The sequence below is a fragment of the Astatotilapia calliptera genome, chromosome 15 (assembly GCF_964374335.1).
Source record: "Astatotilapia calliptera chromosome 15, fAstCal68.1, whole genome shotgun sequence".
Taxonomy (NCBI): domain Eukaryota; kingdom Metazoa; phylum Chordata; class Actinopteri; order Cichliformes; family Cichlidae; genus Astatotilapia; species Astatotilapia calliptera.
In genome coordinates this window covers 32,786,482-32,811,037 of record NC_137436.1, presented here as the reverse complement: position 1 = coordinate 32,811,037, position 24,556 = coordinate 32,786,482, and the positions used below count along the sequence as shown (strand labels likewise).

At 46.7% G+C, this 24,556-nt stretch overlaps 2 protein-coding genes and 1 pseudogene across 2 annotated transcripts; 1 reads left to right on the top strand and 2 right to left on the bottom strand.

The window, feature by feature from the left end:
• Positions 1 to 308: 308 nt before the first annotated feature.
• On the top strand, positions 309 to 2,748 carry LOC113011258 (uncharacterized). Its single transcript, XM_080289725.1, has 8 exons — positions 309 to 381; positions 454 to 489; positions 567 to 737; positions 867 to 983; positions 1,161 to 1,223; positions 1,307 to 1,369; positions 1,457 to 1,558; positions 1,655 to 2,748. The coding sequence occupies exons 1-8, from the start codon at positions 309 to 311 to the stop codon at positions 1,756 to 1,758; spliced, it is 729 nt and encodes a 242-aa protein (XP_080145851.1). The 3' UTR covers positions 1,759 to 2,748.
• A 5,458-nt stretch (positions 2,749 to 8,206) lies between these two features.
• Positions 8,207 to 9,448, bottom strand: LOC145420307 (uncharacterized protein F54H12.2-like). Its single transcript, XM_080289392.1, has one exon. The coding sequence runs from the start codon at positions 9,446 to 9,448 to the stop codon at positions 8,207 to 8,209; it is 1,242 nt and encodes a 413-aa protein (XP_080145518.1).
• Positions 9,449 to 13,514: 4,066 nt separating this feature from the next.
• On the bottom strand, positions 13,515 to 21,942 carry LOC145420306 (uncharacterized; annotated as a pseudogene).
• Between the last annotated feature and the right edge of the window lie 2,614 nt (positions 21,943 to 24,556).

Here is a 24,556-nt window from a genome sequence, read left to right as displayed (position 1 = left end):
GTGGGAAAGAGTCAACCATGAGCCGAGTTTTGTCAACAGCAAGAACAAGGTCAGACAGCAATCGTCCATTTGGTAAAACAAATACCCGTCTCAAAGCCATATTTTACCGTTGCGGAATGGGGGAAAACAGACGGCGTTCGCAAGAAGGCAATCAAAAAAAACAAACCCCCTCTAACTACCGGTATTGTCAAGAGAAAGATGCGAAAAACAGATGCTTCGCTAGACTAGGATAAAATGAGAGAAGAAGCGGAAGGGGAGTCGCTATCTGTGACAGTTCTACCAATCGCGAGGAAGAATCCGAGAATATTATGTCAGCATTCCGTTCAAACAACGCCGTCGATCAGAGGGCCATCTCGCCGGATCTGTTCATACCTCACCCCGGTAAGTTTTTTTCTTTACGACTTTAAATTATATATCAACAGAGATGTCATTAATTTGATTACTTTCTTTTAGATTTCTACATCAATGATTTCACGCAAGTGGACTACGGTACGTTTAAATAAGTATATACCATTTTTTAAACAAGTTTAGATAGACTTGATTTAACCATGCTCTGATACTTACAGAAACAATCGATAATGCAGTGAGTAACAGCAGAAATCCGGCCGTTTTCCACGGCGAATTAGAAGCCATATCCCCCGCAGAACCTCCGCTGCCGCCGCATCGAAGAGAAGACGGCACTATTTTCGTCTCCGCATACCGGGAGAACCGCGGAGAAAAAAGTTTTAAAATCGAAGGTAAACAATATGATGCATTATCAGCCATTTTGTTGAATAACAGGATGTGACGGAGTAATCCGTGTGTGCTATACCGCCCCTCCCGACCCGGAGCAGATTTTTAAAAAGTTTTGCTTTATTTCTCGACAGAGGTAACCGAGAATATACAGACCCCGCCGCAGCGAAAAGAAGAAGAAGAAGACGACGACGTTATTTTCATCAACGCATACCGGGAGAACTGCAGGAAAATACCTTTTAAACCAAAAGGTAAACAATATGATGCAATATCCGTCATTTCGATAAATATCAGGATGTGACGGAGTAATCCGAGTGTGCTATACCGCCCCTCCCGACTTGGAGTGGTATAAAGTGTGCTAGAAAGTTTTTTTTTTTTTTTTTTTTTTTTTTTTTATTAAATCTTTCTCTTGTTTTATTTCTCGGCAGCTGAGATTGCGGATATACCTATTCAAGCCCCCTCCGCTACAGACAATCGCGCGGAGGAGCGAGGTAAATAAAAAGTTTTTTCATTCTCGAAAAATAGGAAAGAGGAGGTTGTTTTCTTAAATCTCTTCTGTTTTATTTCTCGGCAGCCGAGATTGCGGATTTACCTAACCAATCCCCCGCCGCTACAGACAATCGGGCGGAGGAGCGAGGTAAATAAAACGTTTTTTTCATTCTCAAAAAAATAGGAAGGGTGAGATTGTTTTCTTAAATCTCTTCTGTTTTATTTTCCCCGACAGAGACCGATACAGAAAATCAGACGGAAGAAAATCAGGCTGAGGAGGAACCGTCCAGATCGCCTCCTCTCAGGAGAGTGAGAGCTCCTCTCGGAAGACTGAGAGGTAATTGACGGGGGGATGAATCGATCCTATTAAACTTCTCTGGTCTATAAAAAATGTAAGGTTTAAAAAATACATTCTGTCCGTCTTTTCTTACAGCTCGACGGATGCTTCATAAGAAGAGAATCCTTGAAAAACTCGCTTTCATGTACGTCGCAACAGTTCGCACATACGCATCGATGTACAGACACAAGGACCTGTAAAGTAAAAGCATGTAAAAGTCTGTGAATTAAGAAATAAAGAAAATCATGTCGGAAGAACGCAGCATTCCTGAGGCTTTGTTGGAAGCCGTGGCAGAATTAAACAGAAACCATGAACATTTAGCCCCACCGTTAGAAAACAATATAGCCCCACCACCACCAAACGACCCACTACAACCTTTAGAAAACGCATTGCAGGTCCTCCTTCAAAACATTGAAAACGAACGGCTTGCCGGTCTACTGAACTTTGACCCTCTGCAGCCGATAGAAAATGCTCTTCAGCTCTACGACCGGCAGCAGGGGGAGGTGCAGCAGCAGGTGGAGCAGCATCATCAGCAGCAGCCCAGGGAGGAGGAGGAGGAGGACCGGCCTGCGGAGCATCAACAAGGAGGAGGATCTCGGGTACAGAACGATGCGGTGACTCGCCGCGAACATTTTAATAATTTCGAAATAAGGCGAGTATTTAACATTCCCTCTCCGGATGAAGCGAGCGACCTCGCTCAATTTTACCTCAACGTCAGGGATAATTTTGTAGATCTAGCGGATAGGGTCAGACCGGAAGTTAGTCGTAACGACCGGGTTCAACTGGAGATCATCAGCGAGCACGCGCGAAATCACTCTGTTTTTAACGTCGACGACGAAAGCGCTGAAAACATTGTACCGGTTTTTGAGGACCTGCTAGCCAGGCTGATACAATCAAACGGAGCGATCGTCGCAGGCTCTCCCCTAGAAATTGTTGTGCAAGTAATTAGAAATCCTAGAGGCGGTGGCAGTAATGACCCGCGTAAAAAGATTCACAAAATGTTAGACGATGAAATTCTAGTCAAAAAGCGACGCTGTCTGTACGTGGTAAAAAACAAAAACGATAATCTGTGTTTTGCCATCAACCTGATTCACCTCACTCAACCTCATTTCACAGATAAACAGGCCCTGGAACGCGGCAGAGAGCTGCAGCGTTTAGCGGGGTTGAGCGATCGCACTCAGGTAACTCTCACCGACATAGGTAAATTCGAACAAATACTAAAACGTAAAATCGTCGTGTTTTACCGCCCGCGCGAGGACAGAACTCTTTCATTAATTGAAACAGACTACCCGAACACACCTCACCCGCTGTACTTATTCTTATTCCACCATCACTATTACGGGATAAAAAATCTAAAAACATTTTTAGGAATTCAGTACATTTGCGACGAATGTCACCGCGGGTATTATAAAAGAGAAGAACACTTTTGCCAAAACCGCTGCAACCTCTGTTTTGACCCCGCATGCCCCTCTCACTTTCTGGACTCTGTAATCTGTACGGATTGTAACAGATCATGTCGCACACGTGCGTGTTATTTAAAGCACAAACAACCTAGAATTCACTCCGGTTCAGACCTCAGCGTTTGTCAACAATTGTATAAATGTCCGGACTGCAAGCACCTCTCCCGTCGCGGAATGCACAGGTGCACAGCCGCCAGATGTAAAATCTGTCGCGCGGAGCTTCCTCCCGACAACGATCAACACCTGTGTTACATCCAACCTTTGAAACATGAAAACTCTGATAACGCTTCCATAATCTTTTATGACTTTGAAACCTTCCCAGACAGGGAGGGGGCGCACGTCCCTTACCTAGTGTGCACAAAATCTCTAGAAGGAGAAGAGTGGCACGCTTACGGTGTAGACTGTGTTGAAAAGTTTCTCCAAAGATACAGAAGGAAAAAATATAGAGAGACCACGTTCGTTGCGCACAACGCGAAAGGGTTTGACAGCTATTTAATTCTAAGCCACCTGGTGGGGGGTGGGATGACGCCCTCTCTCATCATGCAAGGCAGTAAAATTATATGTTTCACAGAATCCGATTTCCTTCTCAAATTCATAGACTCGCTTTCTTTTCTCACCATGCGTCTCAGCGCTATGCCCAAAGCTTTAGGCTTCGAGGACAAATCCAAGGGATTTTTTCCTCACAAATTCAGCTCGCGGGACCGCTTAAAATACTCGGGTCCGTACCCTCCTCCTTCAGATTACGGGGTGGAGCGCATGTCACCTCCCGAAAGGGCTGAGTTTTTGCGATGGCACTGCGAGGCCTCCCGGGGAGTGTTTAACTTTGAAAAAGAATCCCTGTATTACTGCCGAAACGACGTTAATATTCTGAGAGAGGCGTGCGTAAAGTTCAGAGACGGGTTTATAGGCGAAACTAAAGTAGACCCTTTCAGCTGCGTCACTATAGCTTCAGCCTGCATGAAAGTGTTTCTCACCAATTTCCTACCCGAAAACAGTCTGGCCATCCCCTCGCCCGACAACTACGGGCGCAGGTTCAAAGCCTATTCGCACGCGTCCATTCAGTGGCTGGAGTGGGTAGCTCACTCTCAGAAAATTCCCGTTCAACACGCTCTCACAACCGGCGGAGAGAAAAAAATAGGCCCGTACTTTGTCGACGGATACGCGCTGATTAACGGGGAAAAGTGGGTGTGGGAATTTCTGGGATGCTTTTATCACGGCTGTCCAAAATGCTACAGGCCTGAGGAAATCTGCCCTCTGACCCGCGCTCCTTACGGGGACCTGCACGCCTCTGCCGAGGCGAGGCTCCGGGAGCTGAGAAACGTTTACAGAGTCCGCACGGTCACTCTGTGGGAGCACGAATGGAACGAGATGAAAAAATCGAACGAGGAGGTTATAAATTTTATGCGGAACTACGAAGTCCCGGAACCTCTGTCTCCTCGCTCGGGGCTTTACGGAGGCCGCACTTCGGCCTTGAGACTGCGTTACACCGCCTCGCCAGGAGAAAATGTGTATTACGTAGACGTCACATCCCTGTACCCTTACGTCAACGCCAAGCGCGCTTACCCTCTGCATCACCCCCAAATCATCAGAGAGAATTTTGCAGACCCTCGCAGTTATTTCGGGCTGATCAGAGCCACCGTTTACCCGCCGCGCGGGCTCTATTTCCCCGTTCTACCGTACAAAACCCCCGGAGGTAAATTAATATTCTCCCTCTGTCGCACCTGCGCCGAGACCAATCAACAAAGCGGTCCGTGCCTTCACGACGACGAGGCCAGAGCTCTCACCGGGGTCTGGGTCACCGTCGAGTTTAACAAAGCCTTAGAATTAGGTTACAGAGTGGTTAAAATCACAGAGGTCTGGCACTTTGATAGTAGCAGCAGCGATATTTTCGCCGGCTATATTAACACTTTTCTCAAAGGCAAACAGGAAGCCTCCGGTTATCCTCCGGAAGCTCGCGACGAGGATGAGAGGAACAAATACGTGGAAGAGTACCACAGGCATCAGGGCATACGTTTAGACCCGTCAAAAATAGAGGTGAATCAGGCCAAAAGACAAGTTTCGAAATTGTGTCTCAACAGTTTCTGGGGAAAGTTTGCTCAGAGAGCCAACATGACTCAGACCGCTCTGGTCAGAAAGCCGAGTCAGTTTTTTAACTACGTCTTTTCAGGACAGTACGTCTTTAAACACGTCTCTTTTTTAAAGACCAAAAAACAGGAAGTGGCTTTAATTCAGTGGAGCTATAACGAGCGGTGCGTGATACCTCCCGGCGCTACCAATAACGTTTTTATCGCCGCTTTTACTACAGCCTACGCCCGCCTAAAACTCTACGAGTATTTAGAAAAATTGCAGCGCAGCGTTCTGTACACCGACACCGACTCTCTGATCTACGTAGTGAAAGAGGGGGAGGAACCTTTAGAGCTGGGTAACTATCTAGGGGATCTCACGGACGAATTAGACGGGGACACCATCCAGGAATTTGTCTCCGCGGGTCCAAAGAGTTACGCCTACCGGACCAGAAACAAAAAGAAAATGGTGGTAAAAATGAAAGGAATAACGCAGACGAGAGAATGTTGCGAACGCGTCAATTTCGACAGTATGAGCGGGTTGGTGGAAAGTTACCTTTCTGGTATGAAAGAGGCGGAGCTCCAGACCCCTCAGAACGGAATTCAGAGGGATAAGAGAGGCTTTGTGCTCAAAAACAGAACATTTCAGAAAAAGTTTCGCGTGGTTTACGACAAGAGACGTCTCTTTCCAGACGGTACAACTCTGCCTTTCGGGTACTAGTGTTTTTGTTTTCTTCTAAAAAAAAAAAAAAAAAAAAGAATGGAGGAAACTGATTTTGATCACAGACTGAAAGTGCCTTTTTCCTGTCTAGTTGTGGGTCCTAGCGGGTGTGGGAAAACTCATTTTGTAAAGTGTGTTTTGGAAAACTGTGAACGCGTCATGGATACTGTGCCCGCGAATATTGTGTGGATTTATACTTCTTTTCAACCCATGTATGAGGAGCTTTCAAAGACCAATAAAAACATTAAATTTATCGAAGGGCTGCCTGATTCTTTTGAAGATTTCCGAGACGTTCTGGTGGTGCTGGATGACGTCATCTTTCAGGCCTCGGATCACCAGGAAGTGGTTAAAATTTTCACTCAATACCGCCACCATAAAAACGTCTCGGTTATGATGCTAACCCAGAACGTTTTTCATCAGGGTAAATACAGCCGCACCATCAGCTTAAACTCCAATTATATGGTGTTGTTTAAAAACCCCAGAGACAAGCTGCAGATTGAGATTTTGGCCCGTCAGATTTTCCCTTCGCAAAAAACATTTTTCTCAGACAGTTTCAAAGACGCCACCGAGGAGCCCCACGGGTATTTAATCCTCGATCTCACTCCCTCGTGCCCAGAACGCTACAGAGTGCGCGCCGGTCTGCTTCCGGGGCAGTACCCCGTCATTTACCTGCCTAAACCCAAGTAGCCATGTCTCAGCGTATAAAAAGAAACGCAGTCTTACTGCAAGCTCTGTACCACGCGTCGCCGCAGAAACGCAAAGACATTCTCGCTCACAGCTCCCCGGATTTCCTCCAGGCGCTGTGCGAGATAGCTTTAAATCTTTTAAAGGGAAACATACCTCTTTCCGCTCCTCAATACCAAAAACTGAAACGCCAGAAAAAGATCATCAGGCTGCTGGCCGACAAGAAAACGAGTTTAAACCGTAAGCGTCAAGTTTTAAAGAAACAAACGGGCGGGTTTCTTTTCCCTCTGCTGTCCGCAGCCGTACCCATTCTGGGGAACCTGCTGGGAGGAATATTTCAAAAACGCTGAGATGTTTAAAAAAATGATTGTCGTTCCCTCTCACGAGTTGAAAAAACTGACCCGACCCACCGAGCCTACCGTCAGAGAAACTGCCAAAGACGATTTGGACGAAAAGATGAAAGCCATACTGGAGGATCCGCGGTTAAAATCGTATGAAAAAATCAAAAGATACGAGTCTCTGCTGCGGAGATATCTCACACTCTCTAAACAGGACCGGGACGAGGAGAGTAGGCTGACTTTCCAGCTCCCGCCAGAGGAGGCGCAGCAGCAGGTGCAGCAGCAGCAGGTGCAGCAGCAGCAGGTGCAACAGCAGCAGGTGCAGCAACAAGTGCAGCGGCCCAGAGAGGAGGATGATGAAATGATGGAAGAAGTATTAAAATCCTTACCCCCTCGAGATCGCAAAAACGCCCGCTACATTATGCAGAAATTACCTGAGGGTGGAGGAGGATGGACAAAGAGGGGTGAATTTGTTTACAAGGGGGATGCGGTGCGGGGTTCGCACATGATCGATCTATTTAAAAACCTCTCCCTCTCTTTTAAAAGTAAAAACCAAACGCGACCGAAAGGATGGAACGCGTTTTTAACTACTTTGGTCGAAACAAACATACCCTCATCCTCAATACATAACCGTATAGCTCGCGATCAGTATGCGCGTCTTAAATCTGTGGAGGAGGAGGAAGGACAGACACCTGCGCGAAGGGGGAGAAAACCTTCTCGGGTCAAAATAACGCTTTCCCCGACCTGGACCTCTATGTAAAATCAAATGTTTTTTTTGTTTACAAATGAAATAAAATAAAAAAACGCTGCAACAATCTTTTTTTTTGTTTACGTTTCTTTATTCGATACACACATCTTTAAACTTTTGTAAGGAGCACGCCACGTGATGACCTCTGCGAGAGCGAGCGGGGCAGCGTCCTTTCAGAAAGTCAGACACCATGTCATCATTTTTAAACACATCGTTATAGTACAGAGAAAGTATTTTACCGACGGATAACCCCTGAGCCTTGTGACATAGATAAAAAATGCAATGTTGCCCGCAAACGACAGACATAGGGTGCTGAAGTTGACGATCGTGATAGAGTATTTTGTCAGAGCGGCCTTCCAGAAACTCTGAGATGACCGAGGGATAGTGAGCAAAGTCGGGAGGGAATCCGTAAGAGTCAAAAAAAGTGGAGGAACCGTCCTTTTCCAGAGTCAGAGCCAGCCAGTGTTCTCCCCTCAAGTGCGAGGGGTGAGTGTTTACTATAAAGTAGGCGGGGGGTTTAAAGTCGCGCCTCAAAAAGGCCAGCTGGTCCGAGGCCCAAACACCGCAGAAAACGTCTCCCAAGGCGCGATGTAGAATGTGCTCCAGCTGAAGGTTATCCATGTGTGTGTATATTTTAGTAATAATCCACCAGCACCTGTCTTTTAGAGTCAATCTCCAGAATTGAATCGTAGCAGGCGTACACTATGAGAGTTGTGGTCTGAGGTAGAGGAACTCTGAATCTCATCTCCAGCCTCAAATTCCCGTTGGAGACGGGAGACAGGGCGTCAGCATCCTCGCTGGGTTCCAGATTAAAGGCAAAAAGGGCGTACCCTTCGTTAAATTCCCGGCGATCGATGCTCAGAGGTAAATCTTTGAGGTGTCTCCCCGTGGCGGAAAACATGTGATAAAACTCCCTGACCGAATTTCCGCGGTCAAACTGTGGCTGGAAAGCTTTGGCGGGCACCTGCCTGCCGTCCTGACACAACGCCAGATACTCTACATCGTTGTGTCTAAAGTTGAAAGGTGACAGATCCCTCCTCCCGGTGAAGGCGTCGTGATGAACCATGCCCAGGACCACGTATTTGGGCATGGCTCCCAGAAAGAGATTCTCTTGGTTGCAGATCCTGGAATTTTCAGGGATGGAGTAGGTTTTCACAGAAACGCGCGAAAGAGGATAGAGGGCGTTTCCTTTCATCAGGGCCGCGGCGTGCCCCAGCCTGACGGCCGGCGAGACAGTGACCTTTTTAACAAACAGAGAGGCCGAAGTTATTTTCAGAGCAAACTGCGAATCCCGAGTTCCCATCAGACTGAAGGCATCGCTGTTGCGTATCAATTTAATTCTCAAATCCACAGAGTTCAGCAGGAGCCTCTCGCAGAAGAAAATATCTGCGTGGAGGGGACCCAGCAGGTCCACTTCTCGCGACTCTGCCGTGAAAACGGCTCTCTGTTTTATCCCTCTGTTCGGCCCGTTGCTTATAACTATAGAATCCATGTCTCCGGCAGTGTCTTTGTAAAACAGACCGGCGCTGAATTGACTCTTTAGAGTGTCTTCTGAAAAGTTGAGCAGCGTCTCGATCATGGCCCTGTAAGGATGGGTGGCGCTGGACTGCGAAATCAATCGATCCCCCAGAATAACGTCGCACTGACTGAAAATTGTGTTGAGAGGATAATTGATGAGGGCTACCCCCGCGTCGGGTGGGATGTTGCTCCCGTCCCTTTCCGTAATTTTCACTCTCAGATGGAGCATGGTGTCGTTCAGATCGAGATACTTTTCCCCGTCTCCGGGGATGAAAAATTCAATGGGTGAGTTGTCGTTCAAAGCAGAGAGGGGCTGACATTCTTGATATTTTTTATCCTCTATGGATAGCTGGGTCATGGGAGCCGAAAATAGATCCAGTTCGGCAAGGGTGCATTCGGCAGATTTCTTGTGTAAGAGAGACATTTTTTATTTATTTATTTATTTTCTTCTAAAATATGTCAGAGCTCCTCTGGGGCTTCCTTCTCTTCCCGCTGCCAGCCTTAACTGATTTACTTTTTACTCCGACGCTTTTATTTTTAATCCGCTCGCCCGGAGGGCGTTTCCTCTTCCTGCGGGAGAGGACCATCATACCCCCCGCCCCCTCCTGGCGAGGCTCTGTCAGCTTACCCATCACTCTTTTCACAGCGTCTGTAGCGATATTGGTTGCGGCCGTTTTCAGGTGAGGTTTAGCTACGGCGAACCCGGATTTGAAGAGAGGAGACACGAAACGAAACAGTCTGGAGAAGATGGATCCTATCCCTCTGCCGTACATCACGGGCGCTCCGTAAAAACCCGGAAGGGAACCTCCCACCTGCCCCTCATAATACCTCACAAAACGGTGAGGGTCCTGCGGGAGACGCGCAGCCATTTGTCAAGCCGGTTTAAAGTGCAGCTTGACTATCGTTTTCCCGTAAACAAAATCCACGAATCTGTCGCGGTCCGTTTTAATTTCTACGCGTATGGTTTTAATGTATTTTTTAGAAACGCGCAAGTAATGGACAGTGTTATGTCTGATGCTGATCACGTCTCCGTAATCGCCTTTCACGTTAAGGACGCTGAGCAACGGTGAGTAACTGTCACCGACCGGCTGGTACTGAACGATGTCGGTGTAGAGAAACAGGTTATATACGCCCGCGTTCATATCGCACGGATACGGAGTAGAGCGCTTTGACAGAGTCCACCACTCGTTCGTTTTCAATCCCAGCATGTAAGCCAGAGGAGGGAAGACCTTTATTTTATGGCTCCCGACTCCTTTGATATCCAGACGTTTGGTGATGTTGTTGAACGAAGCCTCGAAGGACGGGTCGTACTTTTGGATCGCCGGCACCAGGTGATCCAATAGATCTTTAACGCGTCCGTAATGACCTCCCCTGCCGAATTTTAAAATCACCAGGGGCTGATCTTCCTCCGTCGTCCGCATCAGCTCCAAGTAGGAGGCGTCCGGCGGTAGATTGTACCATGTGCGCGGGTAAATGAATTCGCATAAGCCCACGCTCCATTCTCCGGTCAGCTCGAGGGGTTTGGCCAGATCCACCGTGTAGCAGCCGCTGGTGTTATCTTTAAATAAGCCCTTGCTGGCGTTGGAAGGCAGGGTCACGTAAAACCCTTCGGACTGCATGATGAATTTCAAAAAAATGAACCGAATGATGCGAGGGGTCTCTTTTTTTATACGCCTACCACTTCCGAGGCTTTCACCCAGCTGTTGAATTTATCCGGCCAGTTTTTCCACTTGACAAAAACCTGTTTTTCCCCTCTGACTGTGCGCCGCTTTAAAATCTTCTCCACATGAAACGCTTTGTCCTCGGTCAGTTTCACTTTCTGCAGCTCGGGCTCATAAAACGACCCATCAATGGGGTCCCCGTCATAATCTTGTAATTTATACACGGGTGGCGAACGGTGAAGGACCCTGATCACAGTAAAGATTTCGTCCGTGAAACTCTGTTCGTATTTTTTATCAAATACTCCTCTCAATTTGGATATCCTCACCAGATCCGCCTTCTTAAATTTCAACTTTATTTTAGGACGGGCGGGTGTGTTTCCATACAAGTTGCGAAACACCTGATCCGCGTTCTCGGGGCGCACCTCGGCAGGTGCCATTTTAATGCTGCTGTGATAACTGCGGTTATATCCTTCTAACAGGTCTGGCAACACCTCCAGATAGCGTCTGGTATTGTGCGCGGTGAAATATCTCCACATCCTCGTTTTCAGAGTGCGGTTAAATCTCTCCACCACCGAGGCCTTTAGGTCGCTGGCGGTAGCAAAATGGGAGATGCTGTGATTTTTCATCAGAGCTTGAAAACTCTTGTTGAAAAACTCTTTTCCCGCATCGGTCTGTAAATTTTCCGGTATTTCACTCTCTCTCAACACAGATTCGAAAGCTTCAGTCACTTCAGAACCCGTCTTCTTTTTCAGGGGGCGGGCGTAAGCCTTTTTTGAAAATACGTCTATGACGGTTAATAAATAATTGAATCCGTCGTTGTATTCAGACAGCTGTCTCATGTCGCACAGGTCGGCCTGAAGCTGCTTCAGGGGTTTGGTCACAAACACTCTATTTCTCTTAAATCTTACTCGCGCCGGCTTGTGCAGAGTATAGGCGTCCTGTTCGGATAAAAAATTCTGCACCTTGCGGATATCAACTTTTTTACCAGTTTCATCTTCTAAAGCGCATCGAAGTCTATTTACTCCTCCGAAACTACCTGGGTGATGCGGGTCATAATACACTTTTTTCATCTCACTTTTCTCGGCCATCTCGTCTTCTGATAAAAAGCTCGTCTGCGTTATAACGTCGCAGGAGTCGGCTTTTATTATTTTATTCAAAAAACCAGAGGGGTTAATGTGCAGAAAACAGGAATACAATATTCAAAAACCAGAGATGAATGCTTTTTAAATATTTTTTATTCAAAACCAGAGGGTTTAACATGCAAAAAAAAAACAGGAATACATTTTTATTCAAAAACCCTGAGATAAAACACACTTATAGAATACAAGTAAGTTACAAAAACAGGAATACACTTTTATTCAAAACCCTGAGATAAAACACAGTTATAGAGTCAAACGGTTACAAAAACTATTTTTTTAAAAACATGAGGTAAACATGTTAAAAGGTTACAAACAGGATACTTTTTTTTTTAAAGCATACACGATTAAAAAACGAGGTAGTTTTTCGTTTTTTAAAAAGAAACAGAATACATGATTAAAATAAAGCAGAATTAAAAACGAGTTAGGTTTTTTTTTTTTTTAAAAGAAACAGAATACGCTTTTATTCAAAACCCTGAGATAAAACACAGTTATAGAGTCAAACGGTTACAAAAACTCTTTTTTCTTCTTTTTTTTAAAAAACATGAGGTAAACGTGTTAAATGGTTACAAACAAACAGGATACTTTTTTTTAAAGCATACACGATTAAAAAATGAGGTAGGATTTTAAAAAAACAGAATACACGATTAAAAATGAAGTAGGATTTTTTTTTTTTTTTTTTTTGTTTGTTTTTTAAAAAAGAAACAGAATACATGGTTTAAAAAACAAGGTTAAATATAGGAAGCATGCAGGAAAAGAATCAGCAACCTTTGTAAAACTCCGTAACCAAACGGAGTTCCCCGATTTTAACCACATCTTGCCCCACCAAATTGTCATAAGCGTCTGTGATGGCGTCAAAGACTTTCCTCACCGATTTCAGCTCATGAAGCAAGGTCTCCGCAACCATCCCGACTTTAACATCCTCAGTTTTGATGTTGCGAGCAATCAACAAACGTTGAATGGATGGGACAAAGCGAGGAGTGAGCAGTTTCTTTCTGATGTTATAATAATTGTCGGAATAAAAATCATCCTCCAGAATTTGCAGGCACTCGTGTTGTCTCTGGCTGGGATGGTCTATCTTACATCCATTACATTCGTCGGTGCGGTGCTTGTTTATCACCAAGTTGACCAGATGATAGACAGCAGTTTTCACAGTGTCGATGAATAAAGAAGACGCCCAGCCGTCCATCTCGTCGGTATGCTGCTGCCGCCTCAGGCGCTTCAGAGGCCAGTAACCGGGAGTGTCGGGTACCAGCTCGCCCTCGTCAGAAAAACAATCGGTGGAGCAGGTCTCCTCATCGCGAAGCAGGGGTGCAGAGTCCATCTCTCTCTCTGAGCTAAAAAAGGCTTTTTGATCGGACTTTTAAAACAGAAGGAAGGGGGGCGTGGTCCGGGAGGGGCGGGGATTTTCAGAAGTTGAGACATTTCCTTACTCCTACGGCATCCCTCCAGCAGCGGCAAGTTTGAAAAAGAATTGTAATATCCTTCCTCACTTGCAGCATTCTTACGACCCACTCTTTGGCTGGTATAACCATCATGCTGCGAAATAATCCGCAGTCGGGGTTGAATTTTTCCATGACAAAAATGTCAGGGGCATCAGACTCGTCAGTCGAACGCAGACTTGCTCTCATTCTCCATCTCCCTGTGGCCGTGGTTCCTGAAGACCAGACGGTTGACAAGATTGTTTTAGTCTTGATCAGCTGCTCATCGTTGAAGCGTATGCCTCCGTTCCGCGGCGGGGGAGGGGGAATAGCTTCTATTTCTTCTTCCGTAGCTTTTTCTGGAGACGGGGGAATGTTTTCTTTATTCTCAGCGGCTGCTTTCTCCTCTTTTATTTCTGAAGCTGGGGGAATAGCTTCTTTTTTCTCAGGAGCTGCTTTCTCCTCTTTTATTTCTAGAGCTGGGGGCTCATCATCTTCTTCTGGAAGTTTTTCGGCCAGGGGCTCATCTTCTTCTTCTTCTTCTTCTTCTTCTTCTTCTTCTTCTTCTGTAACTGTGTCGAGAGGATGATCATCATCATCATCATCATCATCATCAGCTGATTCATCAGGGGAGGAAACATCCTCTACAGAGGGGGTCTTTTCTTTATCCTCATCATTCTCAGCAGCAGTATCCTCTTTTTCATCAGACGAGACAGAAGGAGGGGAAGGAGGATCTTTTTCATCATGCTCTTCTTCATCACCGAAGCCGGAAGGAGAAGGAGGAGGAGGGGGAGGAGAATCTACCTCTCTCCGGGGTCTTTTAGCGGCAACATCTTCCTCTTCAGGAATGGGAAAATCCTCATTTGCCTCTCCGATAGCCATCGCAACCAGCAGCTTCAGCACGGCCCAGTCATTGGGAGTCAGCTTCACAATGCTGCTCGATTCCGTCAAGCTTTCTCCTTCGTTCAACTGATAAAACCAGAGCTCCCCCGACTCATATTTGAATATGTAGCCCCACTTTCCACAACCCTCAGCAGGCAGAGTCCATTCTCCTCGCAAGTTTCTCGGTGCTGGAATTTGGCTGCGGAACATGAAGACGCTCTTACTTCTTCCTTCTTTCCGCGGAGTGTCGGTTGCTTCGGGTCTGGTACTGTAGACAGACACCGGCGTATCGCTGATAACCGACGAGGCCCACTCGCTGCTGCTGCCGCCCATGCTCGAGGGTTCTGCGGGAGAGCAGATTTCTTCACCGTCCAAGTAAACAGGACCGCTGGAGGGCTGCAGAAGGAAAGAATCCATCTTGTGTGTGAGACTTTGAAATTGTGACGGGACTCCTCTCTCTGGTTTTTATTCTCCTCCCTCGCTGCAGTCCCTCCCACTAAAAACTTTTTTTTTCACATCAACAGATGGCGCTCTTCCGGGGGTTCACCCCTCCTTTCTCGGGGTGCAATTCGTTACGGTTAGCAACAGATGGCGCGCTTCCGGGGGTTCGCCCCCCTTTCTCGGGGTGCAATTCGATACGGTTAGCAACAGATGGCGCGCTTCCGGGGTTCGCCCCCCTTTCTCCGGATACGATTCGTCACGCGGGGGGTTTCCCACGGAGGGGAGGGGCGGGGGGTCAAAAGGTCGTGATTAGGGCCATCAATCACTTCGGATCAAATTTTGTCATAAGCTGTATGGGATTAACTCTCTCCTGTGTACTACTCATGATGTCAGATCAGCATCCTGATGTGGCACACCTGTGAGGTGGGATGGATTATCTCAATATAGCAGATGTGCCCACTGCCACACATTTGGACTGATTTGTGACCACTGTTTGGGAGGGATGGTTATATTGTGTATCTGGAATGAATTTTAGGTCTCTACGTCCATCCCATGGGGAATGGGAGCAGTAACAAAGGTGTTGCGTTTATATTTTTGTTGAGTGTATGTCTTTCATGTGTTTTATTGTGGTCTGATGTTTGCTTATGTAGGTGTTTTTTTTTTCTTATTTGGTTTGCTAACCCCAGACCTGGGCTATCCCAGATTACCTGAATCAGGTAGAGTATAAAAGGAAGCCAGTTGCTTTTAGAGGGGTTAGGTTCTTTGTGTGTATGTTGGCACGGAATCTTTAATAAAGACTACCAGTTGATGGAAAAAACTTCATTCCTGTTTTACGCAATTTTTTTTTTAACCTACACATGACTGCCGGCCAAACTGACACCCCTTTCCCCTGGGATTACATGCTTAGTAGCAACCCAGTAGTTCATTATTCTTGTCCCTGGTCCACACATGCCACCTTGTTCTAATAGCCCACATAAACACAAGGAAAACATACAAACTCCACACAGAAAGGACCAAGGCTGGATTTGAACCCAGGACATCCTTACTGTAAAGTAACAGTGCTCTCCACAACACCAAGCAATTCATTTTCAGTTTTCTTAGATATACCATTTTAATATGTATGCTACTATTTACACAAGCATTTCAAGCAATGTTAAAACCACGACTAATCTGGAATATTATTTGCCTTTAGTCACTTGTCAGTGGCATCATATAATTAAGATTTTAGCTCTGATTTTAGCTCTTTAACTGAAAGTACATTGTTATTACTCGATTCCTACTGTAAGTTTAAGGCTTGTGGTTTCATTGTAGTGTTAGTGGATAATCAAGATTATCATTAAGTACTTACTCAGTAGTTCTAGTGATTACCACAATCTGATTCATATAATAGGCTATAATTTCACATTTGGGATGTACGGTTTGACAGTAATAGCACCCATGAAATGTGGTTGTAAAGACTGAACTTCAATTTTACACTGAGAACTACACTGCAGTTGTCCCTCCATTCATTCGTTCTCTTCTCTTTATTCTTATCAGGGTCGTGTGGTGACTGGAGTATATTCCAGCTACCATAGGCCGAGAGGAAGGGTACACCCTGGACAGGTCTCCAGTCTGTCAAAGGGCTAATACACAGAGATAGACAATCATTCGCGCTCACATTTACACCTATGGGAAATTTAGAATCACCAACTAACCTAACCGAACTAATTGTATGTTTTGGGCTGTAGGGGGAAGCAGTTAATTAATCTAAACAAATTGACTGGTGTTCTTGAAGTTTAAGATTTGCCCAAGAAAAGCGACCAGCATAAAAACCAGTTTGCTTTGTTTATTGTTTACCATTTTTTTCCATCTGACTAAAACTAAATCTGCCGCTGTGGTGAGAGAGTGCAAGGCATGGGTTCTACATGAGAATTCGACGAGAGCTTAACTCTAGATCCGTCCAAGGCTCTCTATGTCATGAATCGCTGTGTGGCAGGCAGGAGTTGGACCCAAAATGCAAGACTCACAGACTCAGGGGATGAACTCAAAAATCACAGCTTTATTTGCTGGTAGGACAAACATACAAACTAAACTAGGAAACAACAAACTAAGAACTCACAGAGAGACACAGGGCGATCCACACAGCATGAGGGACGACGCGACACTGACTCAGAGAAACACAGGGTTTAAATACACTGGGAAGTAACGAGGGGAATGAGGCACAGAAGGAGGGCACAGCTGGGAGAAATCAGGACTGACGGGACAAGCAAAGCAGGACACATTCACATAAGACACGAACCTTCAAAGTAAAACAGGAAGGATCACACAGAGACGCGAACTTGACACAGTGGAGACAGCAACTAAGAAACACAGAGACATAAACCATAAGGCAGAGGACTCTAAGAACCGAAAGACACAGAGGGGAACTCAAACATGCAGACACAGACTTACACAGAACAGAGGGGACACAGACAAACATGAAGGGCAAGGGATCGAAACTAGAAACCATAGAATAACTCACACAAGTACAATAATACAAACATCACAAAGAACTAAAAACGCTGGGTCAGGAGACCCAGGACCGTGACACTCTAGCATTGCATCTCTTTTTTAATGACATGCCAAAATGACTCAACAGTAGCTGTCAGTGTGACGTACTACAATTACATTTAAATAATCAAGCATTAATATCCAAAACAAAATCACAACCCATGTCAACTGATAAATGATAGCCATAACTAGTACCAGTTGCTTTCAGATGATTTTGTTACCTGTTCATAGCAATCAAACAGGTAGAGTATGATGTTCCAAAGATTCCTGGGGATTAACTGATGAGTGGAACAAATAGAAAACACATTTCCTCCAACTACCTTGGGACAGCATTGGAATATCTAAAATCAAGCATGTCTGTCTCACAAAACACACTCATTAAAATTAAAAGCTAAGAAGAGCCTTCAGCATCAGTTCATGTATTTTAAAACACAATCATGGCAGACTTCTTTTTTTGCTGCAACACAATGGCAGATTAAAATATAAATGAGGCACTCAGATCTTGCTGACAGCATAAAAGATGCAGGTATGATTTTAAAAATAAATAAAACAAATATACAGCTCAGATGAATATAAGGTTTGATGTGATGGGATAATACAGGAAATGTAGGAAAATTAAAAAATGTCTTTTCTGAGCTAAAACAAAATCCTGTTGTCAAAAAACTACCGACAGCATACAAAATATTGATCAATACTTACATTTGGGGTAAGGTTTATGACATGTGATGAATAGGATGTGATGAAAAGGTCCAGTAATAAACCTCTTTTCAATTATATTTCAAATCTGCTTAACTCTTAACTGTCCCTGTTTCTGGAGTTGGAATTGAAAATCCAGTGGACATATATGCTATATTGCCAGAAGTATTAATTCACCCATCCATAATTGAATTTAGGTGTTCCAATCACTTCCATGGGTACAGGTGAATAAAATCAAGCACCTAGTGATACAGACTGCATCTAAAAACATTTGTGAAAGAATAGGTCACACTCAGGAGTTTAGGGAAATCCAGTATGGTAATGTGTTTGAATAAGATGGATAGGATGCCACCCGTGCAACAAGTCCATGAAATTCCCTGGCTACTAAATATTCCACACTCAACTGTTAATAGTCAAAATGTAGTACACAAAGCTTATTTCTAATGACAGCTACTCAACCACAAGTCAATGCATGCTGAGGCGCATAGTATGCAGAGATTGCCAACTTTCTGAAGAGGCAATAGCTACAGACCTCCAAACTTCATGAGGTCTTCAGAGTAGCTCAAGAACAGTGCTTAGAGAGCTTTGTGGAATGGGTTTCTATGGGCAAGTGGCCACATCCTTGTCTTGGCCCCGAAGGAGCCCTGAAATTTGAACAGGATTTGATTATTCTGGATTCCTAAAATGCCCAGAAACTCCACACATTATACACAACTTGATTTCTCATCTGAGCGGAGAATGTTGATGACACAGCCTAAGATGGACTGAAAAGCCAAAATTGGCTAGTGAACAATGAGAGATTTACTTAACAGAAGCTTCTGAGACTTCGTTTCTCCATGAAATGACCTGAAGTGCACTGTCTCATAATAATCATTTAACCAGAGGTGGGTAGTAATGAGTTACATTTACTCCGTTACATTTACTTGAGTAAGTTTTTGAAAAAAAAAAGTACTTTTAAAGTACCTTTTTTGCACGGTACTTTTTACTTTTACTTGAATACATTTGTGAAGAAGAAACGGTACTTTTGAAAAAATTATTAGTTTAACACATTAGATAACATGCCGCCAGTGGAGTTTCCGGTAACTTTCCGGTAATCAGATGTAGCCATGCAGTCACATGACCAGTTTGAAACTGTGGCGGGCAGAGCCGCCCAAGCGTTTCAAAGTAGCGGACACACGGAAAGAAGAAAACATGGCAGAGCTAAAGCAGAGCTGAAGAGGATGAACACCCTTGGCCTCATATACAAAGAATGTTTTGCATAAAAGCAGTACAAAAGAACAGCTTTGTCTTCAGTGTCGGTGTCTTCAGTGAGAGCCAAAACAAACCAACTTTTCAGCGTGAAAAAACTTGAGGTTACTCTATTCCGTAACCCCTGTTCTCTGATAACATGAGTGAGGTGTCTCACTATGGGGAACGCTCTCTCAACCCTCCTCCCTGTAAAAGGGTGTGACACAGCGTCACCCGTCATTCAAGATAAGCTCACCTCTTCCTCGCTTCGTGCAAGGAGGGTGATCTGGTGAGACACCTCACTCATGTTATCAGAGAACAGGGGTTACGGAATAGAGTAACCTCAAGTTCTCTTTCAAACATTCGTTTCGGTGTCTCACTATGGGGATATGCAGACTCCCATATTGCCAGATAAGCCCATCTGAATGACTGACTGCCAATTTAGGAGGTCTCATGGGGACCCACACTTAACACAGTGTGGGCTAGAGATGGTGCAGTGACATCCAACCTGTAAAACCTTGCAAAGGTCAAAGGTGAAGCCCAGCTCGCAGCTGCACATATCTCTTCTATAGAGACATCCCTAAAAAGGGCCCAAGAGGTTGCCATCCCTCTGGCAGAATGAGCACGAAGTCCCTCCGGGGGGGGCAGACCCGTGCTGGAATAAGCCAATTGGATCGCCTCAACAATCCAGTGGGAAATGCGTTGTTTGCTAACGGGCTTGCCAAGATGTGGTTTAGCACAGGAAACAAACAGCTGATCCGATGTCCTGAAAGCCTTCGTTCTCTCTATATAGGTACATAAAGCCCTAACTGGACAGAGAGCATGTAGGCGCTCCTGTTCAGGGGAGGAGAAAGGAGGAGGGCAAAAAGCTTCCAGCTCCAATGGGGTGCATTGGAGAAAGGATTTTTGGGCACAAAGGCCGGATTTGGCCTGAGTGTGACTCTAGAGTTATCCCGCGTGAATCGGGTGCACTCTTTGTGTATTGACAGCGCATGAATATCACTTCGAGATGCGAGAGCCAGGAGCAATGCAGTCTTCAAAGACAGGATTTTTATTTCCACCTGGTTTAGTGGTTCAAATGGTGGCTGTGAAACTGCCCCCAGCACCAGGAATAACGAGAGGTTTAGACACTGGGTGGAGCCGTCGTGCCCCTTTCATGAAACGGCAGACTAGCGGGTGGTGGCTCACCAGGCCATCCACGAAGCCCACATGGCAGGCTGAAATGGCTGCTAGATATACTTTAATTGTGGAAAAGGCCTTTCCTTTATCTAACAGTTCTTGGAGAAAGGAGAGAATTGTTGTCACAGAGCACTGAAAGGAGAGAGTGTGAGACTTTCCACACCATTCCTCAAATACCCTCCACTTGTTTTCATACAATGATCTTGTGGAGGGGGCTCTAGCACTCTGAATAGTGGCTATAACACCCTGGGGGAGTCCTGCCGTACTCAGATTCAACCTCTCACGGGCCAAGCCCACAGGGCGAGGCGCTCGGGGTGAGGGTGAAAAATCTCCCCCCTGGCTTGGGAGACTAGGTCTCGTCGGAGAGGGAGAGGCCAAGGTTCACTCCACAAGAGGGGCATAATCTCCGCTAACCAATGGGACCTCATCCACCTTGGGGCGATCAATATCATTATTAGCCCTCTCTCTCTCACTCTGGTTAGAGTGGGAGAAATTAAGGCCAGTGGTGGGAACGCATAAAGCAGAGCATGTGGCCAGTTGTGAGCTAATGCGTCTACCCCTAGCGGAGCCTCCTGGTCCCTCAGGGAGAATCGCTGAAATTCCCTCATATGCAGTCTGCCTAGTGGAATGACTGCCAGTGAAGACGCCATTAATCCCAGCATCTGCAGGCATTTTCTGAATGGGAGAAATCTTCCCAACTGAAAAATGCCGGCATGTGATAGCATTCTTTACTCTGTCCACAGAGAGACACGCTCTGTACGAGGCAGAGTTTAGAGCTATCCCTATGAAAGAGATGGCCTGAGCTGGCTGCAGGACACTCTTTTGGTAGTTTATGGTGAAACCCAGTGCCATCAGATGATCCACTGTCAGCCTGGTGTGCTCTCTTCCCATTATTTCTGACTCTGATAGCAGCAGCCAATCGTCTATGCGGATGCCCCGCCTCTTCAGTGGGGCTATAGCTGCCTCTGTGCATTTCACAAATACCCGAGGGCTCAGTGAGAGACCAAACGGCAGGACCTGATACTCGTACATTCTGCCCTGAAACGCAAAGAGCAGGAATTTTCTGTGAGGCGGGTAAATAGGGATGTGAAAATATGTGTCCTTCAGGTCTATTGATGTAAACCAATCGCCTGGGTGCACTACATGCAGCAGAGCGGTGGTCGTCAACATCCTGAATTTGTATGACCTCAGATGCTGATTCAGAGCCCGTAGGTCCAGTATCGGATGCAGTCCCCCTCCCTTCTTGGGCACGAGAAAATACTTTGAGTAAATGCCGCATTGGCTCTGCTCCTGGGCTATTTCTCGTACTGCTCCCTTTGATAGCAAGGTAGTTATTTCTTCTTGCAGGATCCTGGCTGATTCGCCTTTTGCAAGAGAGAAAATCACTTTGTGAAATCTGGGAGGGGTGGTTGCGAATTGCAAACGATAGCCTCGCTCTAATGTCCTCACAACCCATTCTGGCGCAGCAAGAGCTCGCCATCTCTCTATTCTTGCTGACAGTGGCCCCAAAGACAGGCACTCCAAAGTAGACGGAGCTCTGGCTCCCTCTTGTGGCAGAAACCGGTCCTTCGGGCCAGACCCGACTGCGCATGCGCGGGCGGCCCGCGCTTGACCAGCACTTATGGGGCCAGACACCACTGAGGGAATCAACCCCGGTGGTGTCTGGGTGCGTGGGGGCATTATGTTTTTCAACATACTTTCTGTGTTTTTCACACATTTTTCCCATGCCCTTGGCAACATGCCTGGATGCAACGGGTGAGTTTTTAATAAACAGTGTGTTTTGTGAGACAGACATGCTTGATTCAGCTGAACAGTGTTTCGTCGTCTCTTTGTTGAAATACGCTCTGTGGGATCCAACTCGAGTCCCAGGCTCTGAAAGGTGGAGGCAGAACACACTTCTCCGAACGGGCTCCGGAACTGAGCCCTGGAGTGAACTTGAAGCCCGGGCTGGTCCGGCTCCGATCACCCCGTGGGGGATGTTAGGCAGTCCGCTTCTTCTTGCGGTCCGACTGCTTGGCTGGTGGTGGGGCACCCTGAGCGGCAGCAGGCGGGACGTGTTTCTTGGGTCAGTGGGTCTTAGGGTTCTGCGATCCTAGGGGACCCTGGGCTGCGACCTGCGGGGCTGGGCGGCGAGGGATTTTAAACGTCGGCTGGACGGCTGGTGACCTGAGCGAACGTGTGGCGACCGGGTGGAGGCGCAGCCTGGGTCTTTCTAGGGAGACACAGCTGCAGGGCCTCTCCCTCTTTCTTTTTCTCCTCGCGCCGTCTTTGCATGGTGGCAACGGCGGTCCCGAAAAGCCCAGCGGGGTCGATGCTTTCGTCCAGAATGTCACGTTTTTCTCTGTCCGAAAGCCCCGACAAGTTCAGCCATCTTGCCCTCTCCTGTAGGACGATGATGCTGAGGGCTCTGCCCGCCGCTTGTACTGCTGCTCTTGTGAGGTGGAGACACTGGTCCGTAACTACGCCCAGCTCTTCCCACAGTTCGCTAGCATCCGGATTCGCAGCAGCCTGGTCCTGGAGCTCCGCCGAGTAGGCTAGCAGGAGCCTACTCGGTGCCCTCGCGGTGGTGGCAACCGATTTATACGCTTTGTCAGCCAGGGAGGACTGCAGGCGTTCGGCCTTGGAGGGCAGGGACGGGCCAGATGATCTCCGTTGTCACCGTGGGCCATGGGATTGCCAGCTTTTCAGCTGCCCGTTTTGCAACGTCAAATAGCTCCATGCCGCGGGACTGTGTGCCAGGGTTATCACAATCGGCCCCTTGTGTCGCAGAATTCCGACCAGAGGGGGCAAAGAAAACGTTGTCATCCTTGCCCGAGATGAGATGTTCCGACGCCCCCTCAGAGGATTCGCTGAGTAGCTCGTCATTAGCCTCGAGGGAATCAAGCATAGCTTCGCAGCTGACCTCGGCATCATCCACCAGCGGGAGGACGATATCCATCTCGTCGCCCCAGCTGGTGCCTGGTGTGGCGGACTCAGTGTGCTCCATCGGTGGGCCGATTGGAGACAGCATTGGGTCCTCCTTCGACAGGTTAGCCTGGCGGGCTAGCCTTCGGCGAAGGCTTTTTAGGGTGAAGCGAGCGCAATGTTCGCATATACCCGGTGTGGAAATAGCCGCTTGGGCGTGTTGCAGCCCGAGGCACATCACACACGCGTCATGTGTATTTGAACCTGAGATTTTGCAACCGCAGGGGCAAATTCTGGGCAGCGGTTTGCAGTCTGCCATATTAAGGAAGCTTGGTGTAGCTAGCTTGGAATGGCTGGATGGCTAACGCTGATCTTGTTTTCTTTTCTTCTCTCGGTCGGGTAGCTATGGTGAGGTAGTATGACCTGGCTAGTGTGGTGGCTAGCGCTTGTGCTACTTGGCTTGGTGACCGTGTGTAGCAAAGACAGTTAGCTTGGTCAGCTAACTGTTGTGCTAGATGCGTGGTGGCAGCTAACACACTCTCCGACCTGGCTCTGTGGTGAAGAGCAGGCGACTCGAAACGCGAGCCGTGCTAGCGCCCGGTGACCAAGGTGTTAGCTTGCTCGTGTGGACAGTTAAGCTAGCACTCACGTTCACAGTCAGGAGAGATGAGGTTTCTAAGAAGCGAGAAGAGGAAATTGAATGACGGGTGACGCTGCGTCACACCCTTTTATAGGGAGGAGGGTGGCCCCTCCCTTACGCAAGCGTCACAACTAACAGCCAATACTGGCTGGAGTAATGATATAGAGGCTTCTGAGGACAACGCTGAGAGAGCGTTCCCCATAGTGAGACACCAAAACAAAACGAATGTTTGAAAGAGAACTCAGCTCGTGTAATCTGAGGAAACGGTAAGTTTTCTCTAAATATCTTTTTAGCTGTGGTTAGCTGGATGTCAGTCTTATGTTACAGCAGATGTGTCGAGCTCGAGCTGCGAGTCATATTTTCGGAGCTACTTTGTAGTGAGATAAGTTTGTGGGTGTTTTGTGCAGCTTTGGATGTCTTTTTAACTGCTCGCTGGTTAGCTAGCGTGAGCTATAAGCTCACAGCTAGCCTGGTTAATGACGCTAGAGTTCAACGCACATGCAAACTGCTCGTCTCTACTGCTTTAACTGTTAAAACAGAAGGCAATACTGCGGGTGACAGGGTTTATTATGTGAAAAAGCAGCTTGTTTATTTTAAACAGTCTGCATTAAGCTGGGCAAACACTGTGCGTCGGGTTAGTCAGCTCCTGCTCAAACTGTACAATTGGGGTTAGAAGTTCATAGGTCACGATGCAGGGTCTCACACTATATGGCCTGATGCTCTGATGCGACCTGAGTGCTCAAACTGTGC

What these genes read in the sequence shown, in the direction of transcription:
- LOC145420307 (XM_080289392.1), bottom strand. Translation starts at nt 9,448, where the DNA reads ATGACCCAGCTATCCATAGAGGATAAAAAATATCAAGAATGTCAGCCC.
- LOC113011258 (XM_080289725.1), top strand. Translation starts at nt 309, where the DNA reads ATGTCAGCATTCCGTTCAAACAACGCCGTCGATCAGAGGGCCATCTCG. An exon ending in AATACCTTTTAAACCAAAAG is followed by an intron (nt 984 to 1,160) that starts GTAAACAATATG and finishes ATTTCTCGGCAG; the next exon opens with CTGAGATTGCGGATATACCT. An exon ending in CAATCGCGCGGAGGAGCGAG is followed by an intron (nt 1,224 to 1,306) that starts GTAAATAAAAAG and finishes ATTTCTCGGCAG; the next exon opens with CCGAGATTGCGGATTTACCT.